This window comes from Piliocolobus tephrosceles, unplaced genomic scaffold (assembly GCF_002776525.5).
Source record: "Piliocolobus tephrosceles isolate RC106 unplaced genomic scaffold, ASM277652v3 unscaffolded_20, whole genome shotgun sequence".
NCBI classification, from domain to species: domain Eukaryota; kingdom Metazoa; phylum Chordata; class Mammalia; order Primates; family Cercopithecidae; genus Piliocolobus; species Piliocolobus tephrosceles.
In genome coordinates, this window is record NW_022302087.1 from 2,195,134 (window position 1) to 2,217,220 (window position 22,087).

Consider the following 22,087-nt stretch of genomic DNA (forward strand, 5'->3'; position numbering starts at 1 on the left):
TAAATTTCTTTTTCAGGTAGATCAACTTTCTTTTTCAAATTCATTATTTTCCTGATTTTCTTCTTGACTAATTTCTGTTATTTGTCTAAATGTAACATTTCTATTATTTTAGTGAGTTACATGTGATCAAAAAGGGGATAATCTGATTGAGTGTACTAAGACTTTAAATTGCATCCACTTCTATCATTAGGCATCACTAGAAAATTAAAATTTCCCAGAAACTATCTCTCTAATGAACAGGCAGACTCTTTACTGCTTAGAATCATCATGCTGTTATCAGCTGAGCACTCTGAAAGCTGAATGTGTTAATGTATCAGCTCAGCTCTATTCTGTGTCAGCTTAAATTTTGTGTGGTGATTATTTTATTAAAAATGTTCAATGATGAAAACGATTTGGACAGAACACAGCTTTAACTAAAACAAAATGAGCTCCTTGTCATACCAGTTTTCTCTTTTGCCTTCAGCAACTTGTAGTGTGTTTTCTCAGATTTCACCAGTGATAACAGATTTCTTGTTTTCTTTGTTAGGTATTTTGTTGTTTTTCTTATTGTTGTTTTTGTAGTAGTATTTGCTATTTTATATCTGGTCCACATGTAATTTCTTGAATTTACTAGACTTTAAGTTTTTCAAAGCATGAAGAATGTGGCACGCTGTGTACAATGTAAAGGATATAAAGTATAAAGAAATACTCAGAATTGTTTACCATATTTACCTATCTTGTCATATGATAAAAAGAGTGGTAGTTAGAGACCTTTTAAGTGTGAAGGGTGTTCCCTCCATTTGGGTCACTTTGGACGTGACATCATCCTTATCCGTTTCCACAATGCCAAGGTAGTGTCTGGCCATCTCTGTGTAATTAATGCTAACAATTAATTAAAAGTATAGTTTTTAGTGTACATACTCATTACCTAATTTTGCTCAGTTAGGCATTTTCCTGTCTTATATTACTTCTTGCTTTTTGTGTATTCGTTTGTTGACTTCCCAAATAAAGTAACATCTTTGAAAACAGATTGAATTGTCCACAGTATGTCTAACATATATCAGCATGTATTTAAATAATACTTTTAATTTAATTGAAAGGGATTCATGTAAAAAGTAGTAAGTAGTATTACTGGATGTTAAAATACTTTTAAATATTGGAGTGCAACTGAGTTAAGTTAGTGGTAAATAAGCTGAACTGGTTCCAGACTATTAAATTTTATCAGATGATCCTAAATGTTGGAGTAGTATTACATTTCAAATCTCTTTCAATAATAATAATAGCAATAATATTAGTAACAATACGTATTTGTTATGCACTTACTATATGCTGGGCATAGTCCTAAGCGCTTTGCATATGATAGCTCAGTCATCTTACAACAATCCTATAAATAGACACTTTTATTATCCCCATTTTACAGATGAGAAAACTGAGACATGTAGCGGTTAAGTAATTTGCCTAGCATTATATAACACTTAAGTGGATACAGCTTAGATTTGACTTCCTGGCAATCTGACCCCACAGTCCTTGCTCTTAACTGTTGAACTGCAATGCCTTGTTTTGGTTTATTGTTGTGTATGTAAACTTGATAAGGCAAACTCCGTTTATTTCATTTCTATAAAAATATAAACATGCTTTTTGTTATCTTCGATTTTTAAAATACCAAAAATAAGTTTAAAAAGAAAGTCACTTTTTAACATTTCTGCCAGTTGTTAAAGGAAAAGGCCATGAAAATACATATACTAGCAGTTGAGGTCTGCCAAAAAAACACTATTAGAACTGTGCCATTTCCATTTCATACTAGTCTTTTACTGAGTTGAGGAAGAAAGTTTTGGTCAACCTCCAGCAGGAGGCTTGCTCTTCTCCTTAGCCAGGACTAAGCTAATTAACTAGGTTATTGTTTAAAAAGACAAGCTGGATGACCAGGCAACTCTATGGACTCCTGCCCATGTCTACCATGTTTAGAAAGAGTAGAGTTGTATCATCATGAGTCAAAGATTTTTCTTAGTAAAAATTATTTTGTTGAGAAAGGAATCTGACTATGGAGTAAAATGGAAATGGCCCTTAACTGGAACCTTTCGAAGCTTGGCCATGATTTATAGAGATAGTGTTGATTTAGTGGTTCAGCTCACTTAATTGAACTCTATAAAAACTTCAGATTCAGACTTGCAGATATGAATGTGGATTCCACAGAAATTCAGCTGAGATGGGCATCATAGCCAAGATTCTGGATGAAAGTAACAACTTTGGAGATCTTTAGGATATTTATTTCTTGAATTCTTGAGAAGAAAGACAATGTTAAACAAAAATAAATTTCTGATTTTATTACCAACTCTGGGGTTAAAATTCTGAGTAAATGCTTCAAGGGAAGGACTGTTCCTTTTCCTAAGTGGGACAGAAGTCCTATTGAAATGGCAGCACTTGGTTCAGGAGTTGCCCCAGATGCATCTACTTGATGCAGTGGCTCCTAGTGAATGAATGCTGGTTTATTCCTAGAATTTTGTGCTTTGTGTCTCCTGGCCCACGTTGAAATGTACTTTATGGATTCATGGCTCACTGTGTCTGTTCTAGGGGAAATCTCAAGTTTGAGGATAGAGAGAGGTTGGATAAGATGTATCCTCAAGAACAAAAAGAGTATTGCTGAAGAATATCATTAAAGAAAGGGACTCAAGACAATAAAACTGAAGTAATTTTTAAAGAGTTCTTAAGCATCTACAATCAGACCCTAAGTCTATGATTTTTGGTATCCTATAGGTTTTTACAGAATCTAATTGTTTTCCTGAATTAAATTTGCAGGAAAAGGGAAAGGCCTGTGTGTTTGTGTTTAGAGACTGCAAGTTGCTGGGTAATTTGTCTTCCTCTCTAGTCAGTCTTACAGGCCAGAATCTCCAAGGGAGAAGTGATTTAGGAGCAATCTGATGTAGAAGAGAGTAAAAGGCTCAATACCAGGGAGTCCAGGAGGGAGACAGACATTGAAGGAGGGTACAGGGAACTGACTTGGGCCTGGTGGTGGGGTATCTTTAATAGCCAGGAAATCAGAGAAAATAGGAATAATTCCTCAATCAAAGAGTTTCCATAAAGATTGCATGAAATTATGTATAGAAAATTATAGCAGTGTTTGGCACAATTCTAGTACTTTATAAAGAATAGGTGGATTGACTGGGTGCAGTGGCTCACAACTGTAATCCCAGAACTTTGGGAGGCCGAGGTGGGTGGATCACTTAAGCTCAGGAGTTCGAGATCAGCCTGGGCAACCTGGCGAAACCCCATCTCTAAAAAAATACAAAAATGAGCTGGGTGTGACAGCGCACGCCTGTAATCCCAGCTACTCAGGTGGCTGAGTTGGGAGGATTGCTTGAGCCCAGGAGGCGGAGGATGCAGTGAGCTGAGATCGCACACCACTGCACTCCAGCCTCAGCAACAGAGTGAGACTCAGTCTCAAAAACAAACAAACAAACAAAAAAACACAAAGAAAAAATACTTGAATCTGACCAACTTTTTGGTCAGATATTTTACCAAAGAAAATTACAAAATTCTCTGGTGTATGGTGCCGGTGGCCTGGAATAGTTCCTTCACATGCCCCCATCCACTACACTTGGCTAACTCCCACTCTTCCTTTATGGCTACTGAAATATGAGTTAGAGCCCCTTCTTCTGGTCTCCGTGATGCACCTTTCTCGTTGTCCTCCAAGCATTTATCACATGGTTGTCTCTATTTCCCCGCTAGACCAAATCAGTAAGATTGTATTGGGTTCCTAGCATGGGGGCATGATGCCAGGCTCTGTGGGGCACTGAAGGTCAAAAGTGTTGTTTTAGTAGGGGTTTAAAGAATGTCTGTGGAATTAATGAGTTGAGAAAATGCAAAATGGCAAAAGGTACTGTGATTTCAGTAAACATGAAATCATGTTTAAAGATGTCTATTATGTGTCTGTTTTTAGAAATAATAGTACATACGTAAGACAGTATTCAGACTATAGATGATGTTTGTTATAGATTTTGAAATAGAGATGCCAGATTGAAAGTAATCGAGAACTAATCCAGAACTTTTTTCTCTCGCCAACCTTCTCCTTTGGTTTCTCCCCTTTGCTAGTAAATGCTGCCATCTAATATTTGTTTGTCTAAGAGCATATTCTTAGGGGATTTCTGATTTGCTGTAAATTTAAAGACAAAAGAATTTATACTCACAATGGAAAGAACTAATACTCTGAAAAGGTCTCAAGCCTGTGGTGGGGAAAGGGATCCTGGATTTGAGGAGTAGCAAGGTTAGTTTGTGTAAAAGCTCTCTCACCCCTCCTGCTCCAACAAAACGGCCATAATGTTGACCCAGGTCGCCTTTCCCAGGAACTCCTGTTGCAACTTTTCTTTCTATGCCATATGATTTCTTCTCATCTCATATACCTGGAAACCCCCGACCCCACTGTTTTTTTAATCCCATTCCTACCCCATTCATCTTCTTGCTAGCCAGACAAATAACTCTGAGAAGTGTTGTATGTCATATTTCATGTTTGGGCAATGCCAAGAATTTTCAGCTTTTTGGTTTTAATCCCCTTGAAATTATAAATGTGTATTAATACAAATAATATACTTAAAGTATGAGGAATGTAAATTGTATAAGAAAGAGCTGTTTTGTTTTTGGTATACCATATTATTTTACAACTGGAAACATATTGTAAATCCCTTAGATAATATACATGAAGCTCTTGGAACACGTCAGCATTAGAATACTATGCAGTTTTAAGATGTGGTGGCTATAAATTTCTAGATCTCATATTCTCCCAGGAATGAAATATGTGTCATATAGGTGATTAATCCTAGAAAAACTGTCACAGTAGAAGGATGGGTGCTACTGCCTTTTGACAAAATGAAGCACCTGTCAGAACAACAGCCACCACTATTAGAAAGAGCAGGGTCCACGTGTGATTTCTAAGAGCAGTCTTGGAGTCCCTCATGAAAAAATTACTCTGGAGATTTAAACTCTTTGGTTTTCTCAGGAAAAAAGTCAGTAAGTCTGTAGTCAGCCTAGTTTCTTCCAGGAAATTTGCAATGTTGAGTTCTCTGCAGAAGAGAACACTCAACTAGGTACAGGCCTTTCCTGGACTGGTTGTTTATGGACTGCGAGGCATTGTGAGGTTGGCTGATTTCGTTTCTTTTTTCTCCCCTCCCTCCCTTCCTTCCTTCCTTCCTTCCTTCCTTCCTTCCTTCCTTCCTTCCTTCCCTCCCTCCCTCCCTCCCTCCCTCCTTCCCTCCCTCCCTCCCTCCTTCCTTCCCTCCCTCCCTCCCTCCTTCCTTCCCTCTTTCAGTAACCTTTTTATTTTGAGATAAATATATGTTCACGTTAAGTTGTAAGAAATAATGCTGAGAGATCCCCTGTGCCCTTCACCTAGCTTCTTGCAAAACTGTAGAACAGTGTCACAATCAGGATATTCATATTGATGCAGTCAAGATACAGACCAGTTCCTTCACCAGAAGGGTCACTCCTATTGCCTTTTTATAGCTACATTCACCTTCCTCTCCCTAGTCTATGCTTTCTGAAAAACACTTTGATGTCAATTCTAAAAACGAAATGTTTGGGGGTAACTAATATTCGTCTTTGCCAGGATGTTTGATACCCAAGAGACAAATCCAGTTCTGACAGGTGAGTGCTACCTCTGTTATCCTTGTATATTCCCATATCTGCTGTGCTTGTATTCCTAGGGAGATTCTTCTGTATTTTTTTCCTGAGTATCAGCTACCATCAGAATTGGAAGAACCTGCATTAAGTTGTGAAGTGAGTTGCTTTTTATTGTTTTTTTTTTTTTTTTTGGAACTGTGCGGGAATGATAGAATATCCTGAATTTAATCCTCAGTGAAGAAAAATGTAAGATGTTTCCAATAAGAGGACCTAGAATGGCTTAAGTGAATGAAGATGAGCATCTTTACACCAAATGGTGATTCGTAATTAAACCTAAATTTGAAATCATTGTGACTGTGAGTTACATAAGGTGGAAAAGATCTTACAGACAGATAGTTGCAGAGATGAAAAGAAACAGGACATAGTCCCTGAGTTCCCTCTCCCCCACCAAAAACAAAGTTTCTGTTCCTTAGATACACCTCATCAGCTGCTTACTATGAGGAGCTGAGCTGCGGATTGGGTAGGTCAGGCACATTAGGTATCCAAAGCACTCATCTTACTGAAATCACCAAGACATCACTGAGATAGATGAAGAAAATTGTGTCGACCAAACCTCCTCTCAGAAACAGTACCAAACATGATTGGAAAAAAAACTTCCAACAGCTACTTGGGGTGCAAAGAGTAAGCCTCACATCTATTGGCTATGCTTAAGTAACAATGAGTCGTCTACAAAGGGCTCCCGCAGGGCTGCGGTGAAGTCGAGTGAGGTGCGCATGCCTGACAAGCAAGCTGCTCAGCAGAAGTGGAGGGAAGAGCTGCCTAGTGCGGGACGGTGGGAGGTCTCTTCTCCATCTCCATGCTCTCTGTTGCCTGTGGAGACGATGGATATACTTGGTATTGGTGAAAACAGCACAAATTATGAATGCAAGAGGGACTATATGAGTCTGATCCTGGGCACCATCCCTAATTTTCTAGTCTGTAATCATTGTTTCTGCCTCTTTACCCTCTACTCTCACCTCATCCTCTCCCATGGGGCTTCTGATTGCACAGCTGAACTATGACTGTTCTTGTCAGGGCCACCAGTGACCTCTTGATAAGTGCAGTGTCCCTTTTACCTGACCTGTCAGAGGCCTTCAACCCGGGTGACCACTTTCACCTTGAAGCACCTTCTTTTTGTAGCTCCCTTGACTGCACACTGCCCATTTTTTTGCTTTCCTCTCTCCCATCTTCTTTGCGGCAGCTCCTATTGTACGTGGTTTCTCAGTGTTGGCATGTCTGAAGGCTTGTTCCTGGGCCACTTTCTTTTCTCTATTAAATGCTGTTTGTAGGTGACCTCATCTAATCTCTAACTTTACAACGTTAATACTACCCCCCACATGCCAGTGACTTCCCCATCTGTTTTCCTGGCACTCCCTTCCAAGAAACCCAGACTCCAGCTGCCCTCTTGACATCTCCCTTTGAATATTTGTTATTTTATCACTTCATTTTTCTTCACCTTGATTTCTGTATCTGCACAGATTTTTTAACTGTGCTGTATTCATTTATGTAAGCTGACTTAGTTCTTTTTTGGAAGGAAGCAAAGTATAATTTAGTTAATTAATTTAATTAGACTCAGACTTAAAAGGCCCATGGTACCAATGTTGGCCAGTTCTAGACTTTGATGCTTTTTATGCTGAATGCTTGCATGATATAACTCTGCTGTATACAGCACATTCTCTAAAAGCTAATATCCTGTTCTGTTATCATTTATGAAAACAGCTGGAGCAGTGCCCAGAGCATATAAACAAAAAGCTGAAAATGTGTTTCAACCAGGTAAGTGTCCTTTCAGTATCGCCATTTGTATTCTAAATGATCCCGTGTTCCAAAGGATAAATAATGTACATTTCCAAATGTTAGATTTGAAAGGAAATCAAATTTGCATTCACTTATCGAGACTTAGATTAATGTATAGCATATCAGATGTCATAAAGCAACATCTTTTTGAATTTTAAAATACTAACATTTCTATAATATAAAGCTATGAAACACTTGGAGTAGGACTGTATCTTGAATAGGAAACAGGACAGTCTGAGTTTTTAAGAAATATTTTCACTGAATCCTCAAAATGCTAGACTGAAGCATGAATTTTAGATTAAAGTTTTAAATCATTTCAAACAATTTGATATCTCTCTGAGTTTTTTAAGTACCTTAGCAATAGTTTTTTAAGTTAGTGATTTTTTCATTCTCAAGTAGACATAAAGGTAATTAATGCTAATATAAGAAGTAAAAACAGTTTTTAAAAATTCATCCATAGCCTCAAACCATTCCAAGATCACTGATACTAATATTTTTGTGTATTTCCTTACAACCTTTCTCTTTCTCTGGGTAGATTTTTTTTTTTAACAGTTATCAAATAATGCTGTGTATCTGGTCCTTAAGGATTTCCTGGGGGAGAAAGAGTCCAGAATGCCCTTCAGTTCTACTACAGAAATATCTCAAAAAATCATATGCCCTCAAATCCCTCATTTTACTCTTAAAAAAAAAAAAACCCTGGGACTCCAAGTTGTGAACTTGGCCAAGCTGACATACGGGATGAATATTGGAGCCAGGATGGCCATGAAGGTTCCCAGATTCATCGCACAGGCCAGAGTAGCCAAGAACTTTGACACCAGGATCATACTGAAATGTTGGGTCTTTGTTGACACTTTATCTGTGCTTTGTCACCTAGCCACCAGCTCCATCATTAATGCAAACATTAGCATCTTCTTTTTGTATGCTTATGTTTACAGCCATCTTTGGAAAGCTCTCATAACATGAAAATCTGTAAAGATTAAGAGGTGACTGGCACTTCTTGGAGTTGTGCAAAGAATGACTCTAAGCAGAGACACTGCCTCATAGTTTTTATAGGTAATGGAGTACATTCGCATTTTATCTTAGCCAAAAGTCCAAGAAGGAGTTATAATGGAAGACATCTGAATATTCTTGTTTTATAATTGGAAAAGAATGGTGAAGTAAGTTCCCCAAAGACATACGACGAGGCAAACTTGACAAGTAGAACCTAAACCATATTCTTTCTTACAAAGACTGTATCACATGGTATTTAAAGTTCAGACTGGGCCTAAATTTAACAACCCTTGTTGATAGGTTTGCCTTTGATGTTTCTATCAACTGGATGGTGATAAACAACTGGAAATGAAAGGGGGGGTGTAGTTATTGGTCTCCCATTACTGTTCAACTAAAAACTGAATTTATTTTCTGAGTAACATTTTGCTGAAAAAGTAGTAACTGAACATTTTCAGTTTGAAGAGTTACTTGTCAACATTTCCTAACAAGAATAAAAGACAAAGTTTACTTTCAGTATATTTTGATGCTGTCCTACCACTAATATTATTCTCATCAATAATATAAAACTGGGATTAATTGAGAGCCACTACAGCCAGGCACTGAACTAGGTCTTTCCTGCATTAACTCATTTATCCTCACAACTTTGGTAGGTAGGTACCACTATCTCTTTCAGTAATGAGGAAATAGAGATTCAGAAAGATAATATTCCAGTGTCATGATCAGATTCAGAATTGGAACCCTGATTTTCCCACTCCAAAGTTCTTTTCATTCTACCTTTTTTTTCAACTTTTTTTGCCCACCCCCTCAATTTTTGTGTTGCTTGTTTTTGTCTTGAAATAGGATCTTGCTACATTGCCCAGGCTGGTCTTGAACTCATGGGTTCAAGCAATCCTCCTGGCTTAGCCTCAGAGTGGCTAGGATTACAGGCTTGTACTACCACACCTGGCTATTTCATCTTATTCTCATCCAGACTTTAATACTTCATCTTTGTGATAGAGGTCACATGTATTACTTGCAGTAAGTATATTACAACTTCTCAGCCTGTTGGTGTAGAAGAATTATTTTTAACTGACTGGAGATCTGACATTACATCATGAGACATATATGGAGGAGATGCTGACAGTGATATATTTATGTGGGGTGTATGTGGTAGACGGGTTGGCTTGTTGGGCCACCAGGAATTCATTGTCCCAAATGAAAGTCTGTGGCAGTCAGCTTGAGGAGCTTATCAGTAAGGCTCCTGGATCTTCCTGTAGCTCTCCATTTACTGGCTAGGGGACTCTGATTTGAATACACTGTAAAACTTAGAAATGTGCTAAGAATTATACTGTCATATAGCTGTTTATCCAAGCTTATATATACCCTTTTATATCTGCCTCTAAATATTTATTTTATTTTATTTTATTATTATTATACTTTAAGTTCTAGGGTGCATGTGCATAACATGCAGGTTTGTTACATATGTATACGTGTGCCATGTTGGTGTGCTGCACCCATCAACTCGTCAGCACCCATCAACTTGTCATTTACATCAGGTATAACACCCAATGCAATCCCTCCCCTCTCCCCCCTCCCCATGATAGGCCCTGGTGTGTGATGTTCCCCTTCCCGAGTCCAGGTGATCTCATTGTTCAGTTCACACCTATGAGTGAGAACATGTGGTGTTTGGTTTTCTGTTCTTCCAATAGTTTGCTGAGAATGATGGTTTCCAGCTGCATCGATGTCCCTACAAAAGACACAAACTCATCCTTTTTTATGGCTGCATAGTATTCCATGGTGTATATGTGCCACATTTTCTTAATCCAGACTGTCACTGAAGGACATTTGGGTTGATTCCAAGTCTTTGCTATTGTGAATAGTGCCACAATAAACATACGTGTGCATGTGTCTTTATAGCAGCATGATTTATAATCCTTTGGGTATATACCCAATCATGGGATGGCTGGGTCATATGGTACTTCTAGTTCTAGATCCTTGAGGAATCGCCATACTGTTTTCCATAATGGTTGAACTAGTTTACAATCCCACCAACAGTGTAAAAGTGTTCCTATTTCTCCACATCCTCTCCAACACCTGTTGTTCCCTGATTTTTTAATGATTGCCGTTCTAACTGGTGTGAGATGGTATCTCATTGTGGTTTTGATTTGCATTTCTCTGATGGCGAGTGATGATGAGCATTTTTTCATGTGTCTGTTGGCTGTATGAATGTCTTCTTTTGAGAAATGTCTGTTCATATCCTTTGCCCACTTTTGGATGGGGTTGTTTGTTTTTTTCTTGTATATTTGTTTGAGTTCTTTGTAGATTCTGGAAATGAGCCCTTTGTCAGATGAGTAGATTGCAAAAATTTTCTCCCATTCTGTAGGTTGCCTGTTCACTCTGATGGTACTTTCTTTTGCTGTGCAGAAGCTCTTTAGTTTAATGAGATCCCATTTGTCAATTTTGGCTTTTGCTGCCGTTGCTTTTGGTGTTTTAGACATGAAGTCCTTGCCCATACCTATGTCCTGAATGGTAATACCTAGGTTTTCTTCTAGGGTTTTTATGGTATTAGGTCTAACATTTAAGTCTCTAATCCATCTTGAATTAATTTTCGTATAAGGAGTAAGGAAAGGATCCAGTTTCAGCTTTCTACTTATGGCTAGCCAATTTTCCCAGCACCATTTATTAAATAGGGAATCCTTTCCCCATTTCTTGTTTCTCTCAGGTTTGTCAAAGATCAGATGGCTGTAGATGTGTGGTATTATATCTGAGGTCTCTGTTCTGTTCCATTGGTCTATATCTCTGTTTTGGTACCAGTACCATGCTGTTTTGGTTACTGTAGCCTTGTAGTATAGTTTGAAGTCAGGTAGCGTCATGCCTCCAGCTTTGTTCTTTTGACTTAGGGTTGTTTTGGCAATGCGGGCTCTTTTTTGGTTCCATATGAACTTTAAAGCAGTTTTTTCCAATTCTGTGAAGAAACTCATTGGTAGCTTGATGGGGATGGCATTGAATCTATAAATGACCTTGGGCAGTATGGCCATTTTCACGATATTGATTCTTCCTATCCATGAGCATGGTATATTCTTCCATTTGTTTGTGTCCTCTTTGATTTCACTGAGCAGTGGTTTGTAGTTCTCCTTGAAGAGGTCCTTTACATCCCTTGTAGGTTGGATTCCTAGGTATTTTATTCTCTTTGAAGCAATTGTGAATGGAAGTTCATTCATGATTTGGCTCTCTGCTTGTCTGTTACTGGTGTATAAGAATGCTTGTGATTTTTGCACATTAATTTTGTATCCTGAGACTTTGCTGAAGTTGCGTATCAGCTTAAGGAGATTTTGGGCTGAGATGATGGGGTTTTCTAAATATACAATCATGTCATCTGCAAACAGGGACAATTTGACTTCTTCTTTTCCTAACTGAATACCCTTTATTTCTTTCTCTTGCCTGATTGCCCTAGCCATAACTTCCAACACTATGTTGAATAGGAGTGGTGAGAGCGGGCATCCTTGTCTTGTGCCAGTTTTCAAAGGGAATTTTTCCAGTTTTTGCCCATTCAGTATGATATTGGCTGTGGGTTTGTCATAAATAGCTCTTATTATTTTGAGATACATTCCATCAATACCGAGTTTATTGAGCGTTTTTAGCATGAAGGGCTGTTGAATTTTGTCAAAGGCCTTTTCTGCATCTATTGAGATAATCATGTGGTTTTTGTCTTTGGTTCTGTTTATATGCTGGATTACGTTTATTGATTTGCGTATATTGAACCAGCCAGCCTTGCATCCCAGGGATGAAGCCCACTTGATCATGGTGGATAAGCTTTTTGATGTGCTGCTGGATTCGGTTTGCCAGTATTTTATTGAGGATTTTTGCATCGATGTTCATCAAGGATATTGGTCTAAAATTCTCTTTTTTTGTTGTGTCTCTGCCAGGCTTTGGTATCAGGATGATGTTGGCCTCATAAAATGAGTTAGGGAGGATTCCCTCTTTTTCTATTGATTGGAATAGTTTCAGAAGGAATGGTACTGGCTCCTCCTTGTACCTCTGGTAGAATTCAGCTGTGAATCCATCTGGTCCTGGACTTTTTTTGGTTGGTAGGCTATTAATTATTGCCTCAATTTCAGAGCCTGCTATTGGTCTATTCAGGGATTCAGCTTCTTCCTCGTTTAGTCTTGGGAGAGTGTAAGTGTCCAGGAAATTATCCATTTCTTCTAGATTTTCCAGTTTATTTGTGTAGAGGTGTTTATAGTATTCTCTGATGGTAGTTTGTATTTCTGTGGGGTCCGTGGTGATATCCCCTTTATCATTTTTTATTGCATCTATTTGATTCTTCTCTCTTTTCTTCTTTATTAGTCTTGCTAGCGGTCTATCAATTTTGTTGATCTTTTCAAAAAACCAACTCCTGGATTCATTGATTTTTTGGAGGGTTTTTTGTATCTCTATCTCCTTCAGTTCTGCTCTGATCTTAGTTATTTCTTGCCTTCTGCTAGCTTTTGAATGTGTTTGCTCTTGCTTCTCTAGTTCTTTTAATAGTGATGTCAGAGTGTCCATTTTAGATCTTTCCAGCTGTCTCTTGTGGGCATTTAGTGCTATAAATTTCCCTCTACACACTGCTTTAAATGTGTCCCAGAGATTCTGGTATGTTGTATCTTTGTTCTCATTGGTTTCAAAGAACATCTTTATTTCTGCCTTCATTTCGTTATGTACCCAGTAGTCATTCAGGAGCCGGTTATTCAGTTTCCATATAGTCCAGCAGTTTTGATTGAGTTTCTTAATCCTGAGTTCTAGTTTGATTGCACTGTGGTCTGAGAGACAGTTTGTTATAATTTCCGTTCTTGTACATTTGCTGAGGAGTGCTTTACTTCCAACTATGTGGTCAATTTTGGAATAAGTGTGATGTGGTGCTGAGAAGAATGTATATTCTGATGATTTGGGGTGGAGAGTTCTGTAGATGTCTATTAGGTCTGCTTGCTGCAGAGATGAGTTCAATTCCTGGATATCCTTGTTAACTTTCTGTCTGGTTGATCTGTCTAATGTTGACAGTGGGGTGTTGAAGTCTCCCATTATTATTGTATGGAAGTCTAAGTCTCTTTGTAAGTCTCTAAGGACTTGCTTTATGAATCTGGGTGCTCCTGTATTGGGTGTATATATATTTAGGATAGTTAGCTCTTCCTGTTGAATTGATCCCTTTACCATTATGTAATGGCCTTCTTTGTCTCTTTTGATCTTTGATGGTTTAAAGTCTGTTTTATCAGAGACTAGTATTGCAACCCCTGCTTTCTTTTATTCTCCATTTGCTTGGTAGATCTTCCTCCATCCCTTTATTTTGAGCCTATGTATGTCTCTGCATGTGAGATGGGTCCCCTGAATACAGCAGACTGATGGGTCTTGACTCTTTATCCAGTTTGCCAGTCTGTGTCTTTTAATTGGAGCATTTAGTCCATTTACATTTAAGGTTAATATTGTTATGTGTGAACTTGATCCTGCCATTATGATATTAACTGGTTATTTTGCTCGTTAGATGATGTAGTTTCTTCCTAGCCTCGATGGTCTTTACATTTTGGCATGTTTTTGCAATGGCTGGTACCGGTTGTTCCTTTCCATGTTTAGTGCTTCCTTCAGGGTCTCTTGTAAGGCAAGCCTGGTAGTGACAAAATCTCTAAGCATTTGCTTATCTGTAAAGGATTTTATTTCTCCTTCACTTATGAAACTTAGTTTGGCTGGATATGAAATTCTGGGTTTAAAATTCTTTTCTTTAAGAATGTTGAATATTGGCCTCCACACTCTTCTGGCTTGTAGAGTTTCTGCCGAGAGATCTGCTGTCAGTCTGATGGGCTTCCCTTTGTGGGTAACCCGACCTTTCTCTCTGGCTGCCCTTAAGATTTTTTCCTTCATTTCAACTTTGGTGAATCTGGCAATTATGTGTCTTAGAGTTGCTCTTCTCGAGGAGTATCTTCGTGGTGTTCTCTGTATTTCCTGAATTTGAATGTTGGCCTGCCCTACTGTATCCTGAAGAGTGTTTTCCAACTTGGTTCCATTTTCCCCCTCACTTTCAAGCACCCCAATCAGACGTAGACTTGGTCTTTTTACATAATCCCATACTTCTTGCAGGCTTTGTTCATTTATTTTTCTTCTTTTTTCTTTAGGTTTCTCTTCTCGCTTCATTTCATTCATTTGATCCTCAATCGCTGATACTCTTTCTTCCAGTTGATCAAGTCGGTTACTGAAGCTTGTGCATTTGTCACGTATTTCTCGTGTCATGGTTTTCATCTCTGTCATTTCGTTTACGGCCTTCTCTGCATTAATTATTCTAGTTATCATTTCTTCCACTCTTTTTTCAAGATTTTTAGTTTCTTTGTGCTGGGTACCTAATTCCTCCTTTAGCTCTGAGAAGTTTGATGGACTGAAGCCTTCTTCTCTCATCTCATCAAAGTCATTCTCCGACCAGCTTTGATCCGTTGCTGGCGATGAGTTGCGTTCCTTTGGAGGGGGAGAGGCGCTCTTATTTTTTGAATTTCCAGCTTTTCTGCCCTGCTTTTTCCCCATCTTTGTGGTTTTATCTGCCTCTGGTCTTTGATGATGGTGACGTACTGATGGGGTTTTGGTGTGGGTGTCCTTCCTGTTTGTTAGTTTTCCTTCTAACAGTCAGGACCCTCAGCTGTAGGTCTGTTGGAGATTACTTGAGGTCCACTCCAGACCCTGTTTGCCTGGGTGTCAGCAGCAGAGGCTGCAGAAGATAGAATATTGCTGAACAGCGAGTGTACCTGTCTGATTCTTGCTTTGGAAGCTTCCTCTCAGGGGTTCACTCCACCGTGTGAGGTGTGGGGTTTTGGTCTGCCCCTAGTGGGGGATGTCTCCCAGTTAGACTGCTCAGGGATCAGGGACCCACTTCAGCAGGCAGTCTGTCCGTTCTCAGATCTCAACCTCCGTGTTGGGAGATCCACTGCTCTCTTCAAAGCTGTCAGAGTCGTTTGCGTCTGCAGAGGTTTCTGCTGCTTTGTTGTTGTTGTTGTTTAGCTGTGCCCTGTCCCCAGAGGTGGAGTCTACAGAGACAGGCAGGCCTCTTTGAGCTGCTGTGAGCTCCACCCAGTTCGAGCTTCCCAGCGCTTTGTTTACCTACTTAAGCCTCAGCAATGGCGGGTGCCCCTCCCCCAGCCTTGCTGCTGTCTTGCTGTTAGATCACAGACTGCTGTCCTAGCAATGAGGGAGGCTCCGTGGGCGTGGGACCCTCCAGGCCAGGTGTGGGATAAAACCTCCTGGTGTGCCCGTTTGCTAAGACCCTTGGTAAAGCGCAGTATTGGGGTGGGAGTTACCCGATTTTCCAGGTGTTGTGTGTCTCAGTTCCCCTGGCTAGGAAAAGGGATTCCCTTCCCCCTTGCGCTTCCCAGGTGAGGCGATGCCTTGCCCTGCTTCAGCTCTTGCTGGTCGGGCTGCAGCAGCTGACCAGCACCGATTGTCCGGCACTCCCTAGTGAGATGTACCCAGTACCTCAGTTGAAAATGCAGAAATCACCTGTCTTCTGTGTTGCTCGCGCTGGGAGCTGGAGACTGGAGTTGTTCCTATTCGGCCATCTTGCTCCGCCCTCCCCCCCCCACCTCTAAATATTTTTTCCAAAGTCTACACCATTAGTAATGGAGCCAGAGTGAATAAGATACGTGCTTATTCAGGGTGAATAGTGTTAGTGTAGATGATGAGCAGTATCCCCTTAACATGCAGGGCAAGTCGGGTTCAAAAAATCAAAGCAAGATAAACAGTCAGGAGACCAGAAGTTCCTGTTGAAATGAGATCTTGTAAACAAAACACAGAACAACGTGACTGAAGGTGTGTACATTTAATGAAGAGAGCCACATCACAGCATAGGAGAAACTTACGTAAGTCACAGGCTTCCTTGGTCACAACCGTGGTTTTCATAACTACTATTGTAGTGGTAGCTGATTCATAATGGCATTGGTGGTCCTGCATCACCTGACTCAAACCATCATCTTTTATTCTTTCCTCAGAAGCCGTCTGTTTCAGCTAAAATGAGTGCCCCAGAGTTGTTCCAACTTACTTACACTGGTCTACCCCTGAGCCTTTCCCCTCCTGATATTCCCCAAAATACTCCTATCCACTCTGCCAATACACAGTTGGCCTCTTGAAATCCTTCCCCATTGAGCTTGGTCAATATTATCTTTTACGTGAAGACTCTCAGTTTCTCCATGAGAAATTAATCTTGACCTCTCTGTGTTCTGGGAGAAAGTTAAAACTTTGTTTAGCATTAATTAACATTTCTACCTTATAATAGTTAATTATATTTCATGTTCTCCTCAGTTAGATGGTAGAATCCTTGAAGTTAATAATCCTGTCATCAAACTCTGTATTCTAGCAGCATGCAACCAGTGCCTTTGAATGCATCTGGATCTTCATAGTTACATGTTGAATCACAGTCGATTGTTTCTGCTTTAGTGCCTGCCAACATAAACACTTTAATGAATATTCCTGTTTGTATGCTACAAAATCTATAGATGTTGTAGGCCTTCCTTACTTTGCACAAACTCATTACGATTTTGGAGCTGCAAAACTGCTAGAGCTCCTGCTCTTTGAATTCAAGGCAGAAAATTAAAATCTCAGTTAAATATCCTTTCTTTCAAATCCTAATTCCATTCTGAATTGATGTAGTTCGGAAAGAATTTAGTTTGTGATCTGCAGATACCTCTACAAGAGTGGGTTTAACCAGCAGAACTAAGCCTCTCATCTTGCTACAATTATTTTCTCACCTTAATTAAAATGTTAACGCACAAAAAAGCTAATACAACTAGATGTCCTTTTACACTGAGCTTGAAAAGTTGTCAACATTGTTACCTTTCATAGAAACTTCCTGGAGAGGTTAGCAGAACCTCCTGGAGAGAAAGGCAGGAGAGTAAACCAAAAAGCTGGCCTGTAGTATTTGATAAAAACATAGTTTACTGGTTACTAAAAGGTAAACTTTCAGAGACTGAATGACTTTGTAGTGTACTATATTAAACATTCTTGATCTCATCTCATATTAATAGTGTCGAGGCTTTTTGTTTTTGCTTTTTTCTTTTAATTTCAAAATAATTATAGATTCATAGGAAGTTGCAAAAATAGTACAGAGAGGTCCTGTGTACTCATCACCCGGTTTCCTCCAGTACATAATTATGCATAACTATGGTACGATATCAAAACGAGGAAATTGAATTTGGTAAAATGTGTATGTATAGTTCTATGTGATTTCATCATACATGGAAGTTTGTATAACCATTACCGAAATCAGGATGCAGAATTCTCATTACCATAAGTATCTCCCTTATGCTGCATTTTTATAGTCATATCCACTCAGCCCTTCCACACTCAACTCTAACTCCTGGCATCCACTAATCTGTTCTCCATCTCTATCGCTTTGTCTTTTCAGGAATGCTGTAGAAATGGAATCATATGTATGTGTCATTTGACAATTGCCTTATTTATTCAGCATCACTTCAGGTCCATTTAAGTGTGTCAATAGCAGGTTCCTTTTTATGGCTGATTTGAGCAATACTGTTGTTTTTTCAAATAATATTTCCATAATGTTTGCCATTTTTGAAGTTTATCTTTGATTTGTTTTGGTTTATTTTACTGTGGCTTTTATTTTTATGAAAAAAGTGTTTTCTGACTATTATTCAGCATGGCAAAAGGTATAACATTCTAGAGTTCTGAAAACTGTAAGTGGCTAGTGACATGTGAACTGTATGTAGCGCTGTTCTCCTTATTCCAGCTGAGTTGGATTATTCCTCCTACTCCACCTTCAGGCAGTAGATGTCTCTCCCCGGGTTTGCCTGCAGCCTCTATAGGAAGCATCTATGAAGCTTCCTGGTGGAGGTGGTGGTTGCCTTAGTTTTAAGGCATCAACTTATAGGTTGAATTAAAGATGTTCAAAAGTGGATTCCCTTCCAGAATCTTTAAATGTAGCCTGGGTTTCAAGGCAGGATTTACCCATGTGTTTGAAATTCCCTTGCTGTGAGTGCTGCATTATCTGCTGTCCTGAATCCCTGCTATTTAGTGCCTTACTTGTGGGCACAAGGTCCTTATCTTCCATAAGATTTACTTGCACACTTGTATTATCTCATGCTGTAGACTAGAGAGTTCTTGAGGGCAAAGACTGTACCTTATATATCTCCACATCATCTATAATCAAATGCAGTGCTTTCAAGTTAGGAACTAGTTAGTGAATATTTATTAAACAGAATTTCCTATATGTAGGGATTTTCACTTGCTTGTGTAAAGGATTTTGCAGAAAAAGGGGAAACTCATGAAGTCAGTGAATGCTAAAGGAGATGATGTGGACGTCAGAGAAGGGTCTGCACATAGTCAGTGTAGTGAAGGGCCTGAAGAGGGAAAGGTAGGCCCAAAAGACAAATGAGGCTACCTTACAACTTTCTTGGCAACCCAGTCATATTAGAACACAGAAATCTCCTTATTACATAAACATCCAAATGCTTATCAAAGTGGGATTTGCCCAGTATCTCTTTTCTCAGAATATCACTTGGCCTTCTAGAAATGTTTTTACAAGCAATTAATGTCATTCTGAAACTGAAGCATTTGGCCTCTCCATTACCTCTTTCTACTTCATGAGTGCCTCAGGCACAGCATGAAATTTTGGAAAACAACCAAGATTCTTCAATTAATGAGGGTCATATACATAACTGCCTGTACTTTTTGTATCATGGTAAGGAACCCCAAGAGAGTGAGAACAGGAATTCCTCTTTCTGTAGTTTCTGTGCTTTCTGGATGCTGCAGCCTTGCCTTACAAGTAACACTACATCATCTGCCAGACAGCCCCAAGTGGTGGGCCATTCTGTCATTGCCTGTGAATGACTGGTGCTGCAGAGAGAGAGCCAGAGGCACCTGCTCACTTTGTGCCTTAAATAATCTGGTGATCACCGTTGGGAGAACAGATGCAACCTTTACGAGGTTTCTTCTTCATTCCAGAGCAGAGGTCTCCAAGCTCACTGTCATGTGTCTCTTTCCTCCTCATAATTACATTTACTGAAAATATTATACATTTTTCTCTTCTAACTCTTCCATCAGAGTGTATGTAAGTTCCTTAAGGGTATCAACATTTCCTAAATTTAGACCACCTGTAGTACTTACCTACAAAATTGACACTTGGTACATGTAGGCAGAGTTGGAATATGAAATTGTCTAGTGATACTAGGGGGAAAGTAATATTTTAAAAACATGCCAAAACTGTTTTTAAAACATTCCCAGATACAGAATACTTATATGGTCCAATATGAAAACAAAATAAAGAGGAAATTGCAGTCCATTATCTATGATTCCAATACAAGAGGAATACATAATGAAATCTCTCTGGGGCAATGTGAAAATAAAAGAAAAATCTGTGAGGATAAGCTGAAGAATCTTCGTATAAAACTGGCACTATTGCTGCAGAAACTTCAACCGGTGAGTGAAAAAATTGTATTTGACAGTAGGAGTAGACTCTACGGAACGAGAACTCATCTAACTTCTCTTAACATTGTCATTCACTTACTGACCTGGACAGTCACTTAAGTCAGCCTTTTCTCTCCACATAAGGATTTCAAAAGCCTAAATAAATGAATTGTGAAAGCATATATTAGAACATTTAGAAACTCTGTGTTCTTTCGTATCTTTTTTTTTTTTTTTGAGATGGAGTCTCGCTCTGTTGCCAGGCTGGAGTGCAGTGGCGTGATCTCGGCTCACTGCAACCTCTGCCTCCCGGGTTCAAGTGATTCCTCCTGCCTCAGTCTTCCAAGTAACTGGAACTACAGGCGCACGTTCTTTTGTATCTTAATTCAGAATCTTTGCTTGTGCTTGTTGGTATAGCATGATCACCCTTGGCGTCCCCTTAATAACATGTGACCAGTAGGTAATTTTTTCAGTTTTTTCAGACAGCGAAATATTTTACTTTACTTTTATTTTAATGCATAAATAAAAATAAACCCTCTTAATCTTAGAGGACAGTTTGAGAGAAGTCAGGAAACATCATGTAAGTATGGATTACTGTCAGTTTTGTTTATATGTTTGTAATGTATAAAGAACTGAGTTATGTGATAGGTCGAACTAATGAGGAAGAGCCCGTCTTCTATAGCACATGGAAATGCTGCATACAATACAACAAAACTGAAAATACATGTAGTCAAGATTGAAAGTCTTCCTGTGGATTCTAGAAATGAATTGAGAAATCCAAGCCAGAACAGTGAGCCTAGGGAGCCTGTGGCATTTTGTCCTCAAATATAGGCCCTGAGTGCTGGAACAGGAGACAGAGCCTTCGTGGGCCACGGAAGGTGAGGGGACAGGAACTGAGACCCTTATGGAGGATTGGCTAGAGGATTGGATTGCCTTGCCCTTGAAAGGGCTGGGGAGAGACAAGGAAACTCACCATACATACATCTGTATAACGTGTGAAGAACATGGACCTTGAAGCCAGACTGCCTGGGTCTCAGTCCTGGTTGTAAACATTTAAAAGTGGGAGTCCTTTCCCACTTCAAAAAACTAAATCTTTTAATTTATCTGAAATTTATATTAAGTACAAGACAAAATGCAGAAAAGCTTTTTTGTTGTTTTTTGCTTAATTTAAGTATATTGCCAAAAGAAAAGTCCCTCACCCCTTTGATGGTCTAGGCAACAGTTAAAATGTTATGTTATTAAAATTTAAAAGGATGTTAATGCTAATTTTTATATAAAGGTAATTGTATTTGTGCTTCTATCAACCATACCACTTCAGCCAGTTTGTCTAGTTTATGTATTGCTATGCGAGTGGGATTTCAGTAGAGCTCCTTTTGGTTCTTGTGGCTGTGAAGGATGCCAGATGTTTTCATGTGTTAAAAGTCTGGTATGGAGCCTAGCACGTGGTAGTGTTTCAGTGACAATTATTGTTTCACTTAACAAGTAAACTAGAAAGACCAAAGAAATTCTGTATCCTAGAGACTGAATACCACTTCCTGACTATTAAACAAGTTTATAAAATAATTGACTTTCATAATAGCAAATCCACATTTGGCTAAGAAAAACTGAAAGAATAATCATTTACTACTGCTCTGCCAAACCTCTAGGTTCTTAAGCAGCAGCCAGAGTAACCATACTAATTTAATTTACTGTATTCACAAAGTTTGGTAGGCAGGTGAAGGGCTTCAGCCAGCAGAGTATGAAACTCTTTTGCCTAGTCTCAGTGGAGAGGCACTTAAAGGGCGCCTGCCCAAATGTATTACTCTCATCCCCCCACATGAAAGTTCTATTTCACAGTCTCTGATTGCCAGAGCCACTGCAGTAGAGTACAGCAGAGAATCAAGATGAGGGACCCAGAGCAGATAGAGGTGGGGCAGGCACATGAAGAAGCCGAGCATGGAAATAATGTAGCATCCTGGAAGAAGTTTAGTCCACCAGGCAGAGGATAAGAGCCAAAAGATCAGATTATATCTAACAGGACGAGAAGTGCTTTGTGTCAGGGTCACAGGGCATTCTTCAGGGTCAGCGAATATTTGGAAGCCAAGGTAAATATCAGCATCATTGTAATCCATCTGTAGGAACAGTATCCCAGTCACAAGCTGGAACTCAGTACAATCCAGCCTTGTTAGAGCAAATCTATGGTAGAGGGAGTAAAGCTGAAGCACATTTTATGGAACCAGAGAAGAGATGCAGAGGCGAGGTTAATGGTGCTAGACACTTAGTGCTGGGATTGCTT

General features: G+C 39.3%; 1 protein-coding gene across 2 annotated transcripts in view; it reads left to right on the plus strand.

The window, feature by feature from the left end:
* The window catches only part of MORC1 (MORC family CW-type zinc finger 1), a 175,596-nt gene that overhangs the window by 150,589 nt on the left and 2,920 nt on the right, over positions 1 to 22,087 (plus strand). For both annotated transcript variants that reach the window (XM_023210742.2, XM_023210752.1), the window contains 3 exons: positions 5,673 to 5,745; positions 7,348 to 7,401; positions 19,633 to 19,827. In XM_023210742.2, the coding sequence (XP_023066510.1) occupies positions 5,673 to 5,745; positions 7,348 to 7,401; positions 19,633 to 19,827 (322 nt within the window). The remainder of the gene's footprint in view (positions 1 to 5,672; positions 5,746 to 7,347; positions 7,402 to 19,632; positions 19,828 to 22,087) is intronic.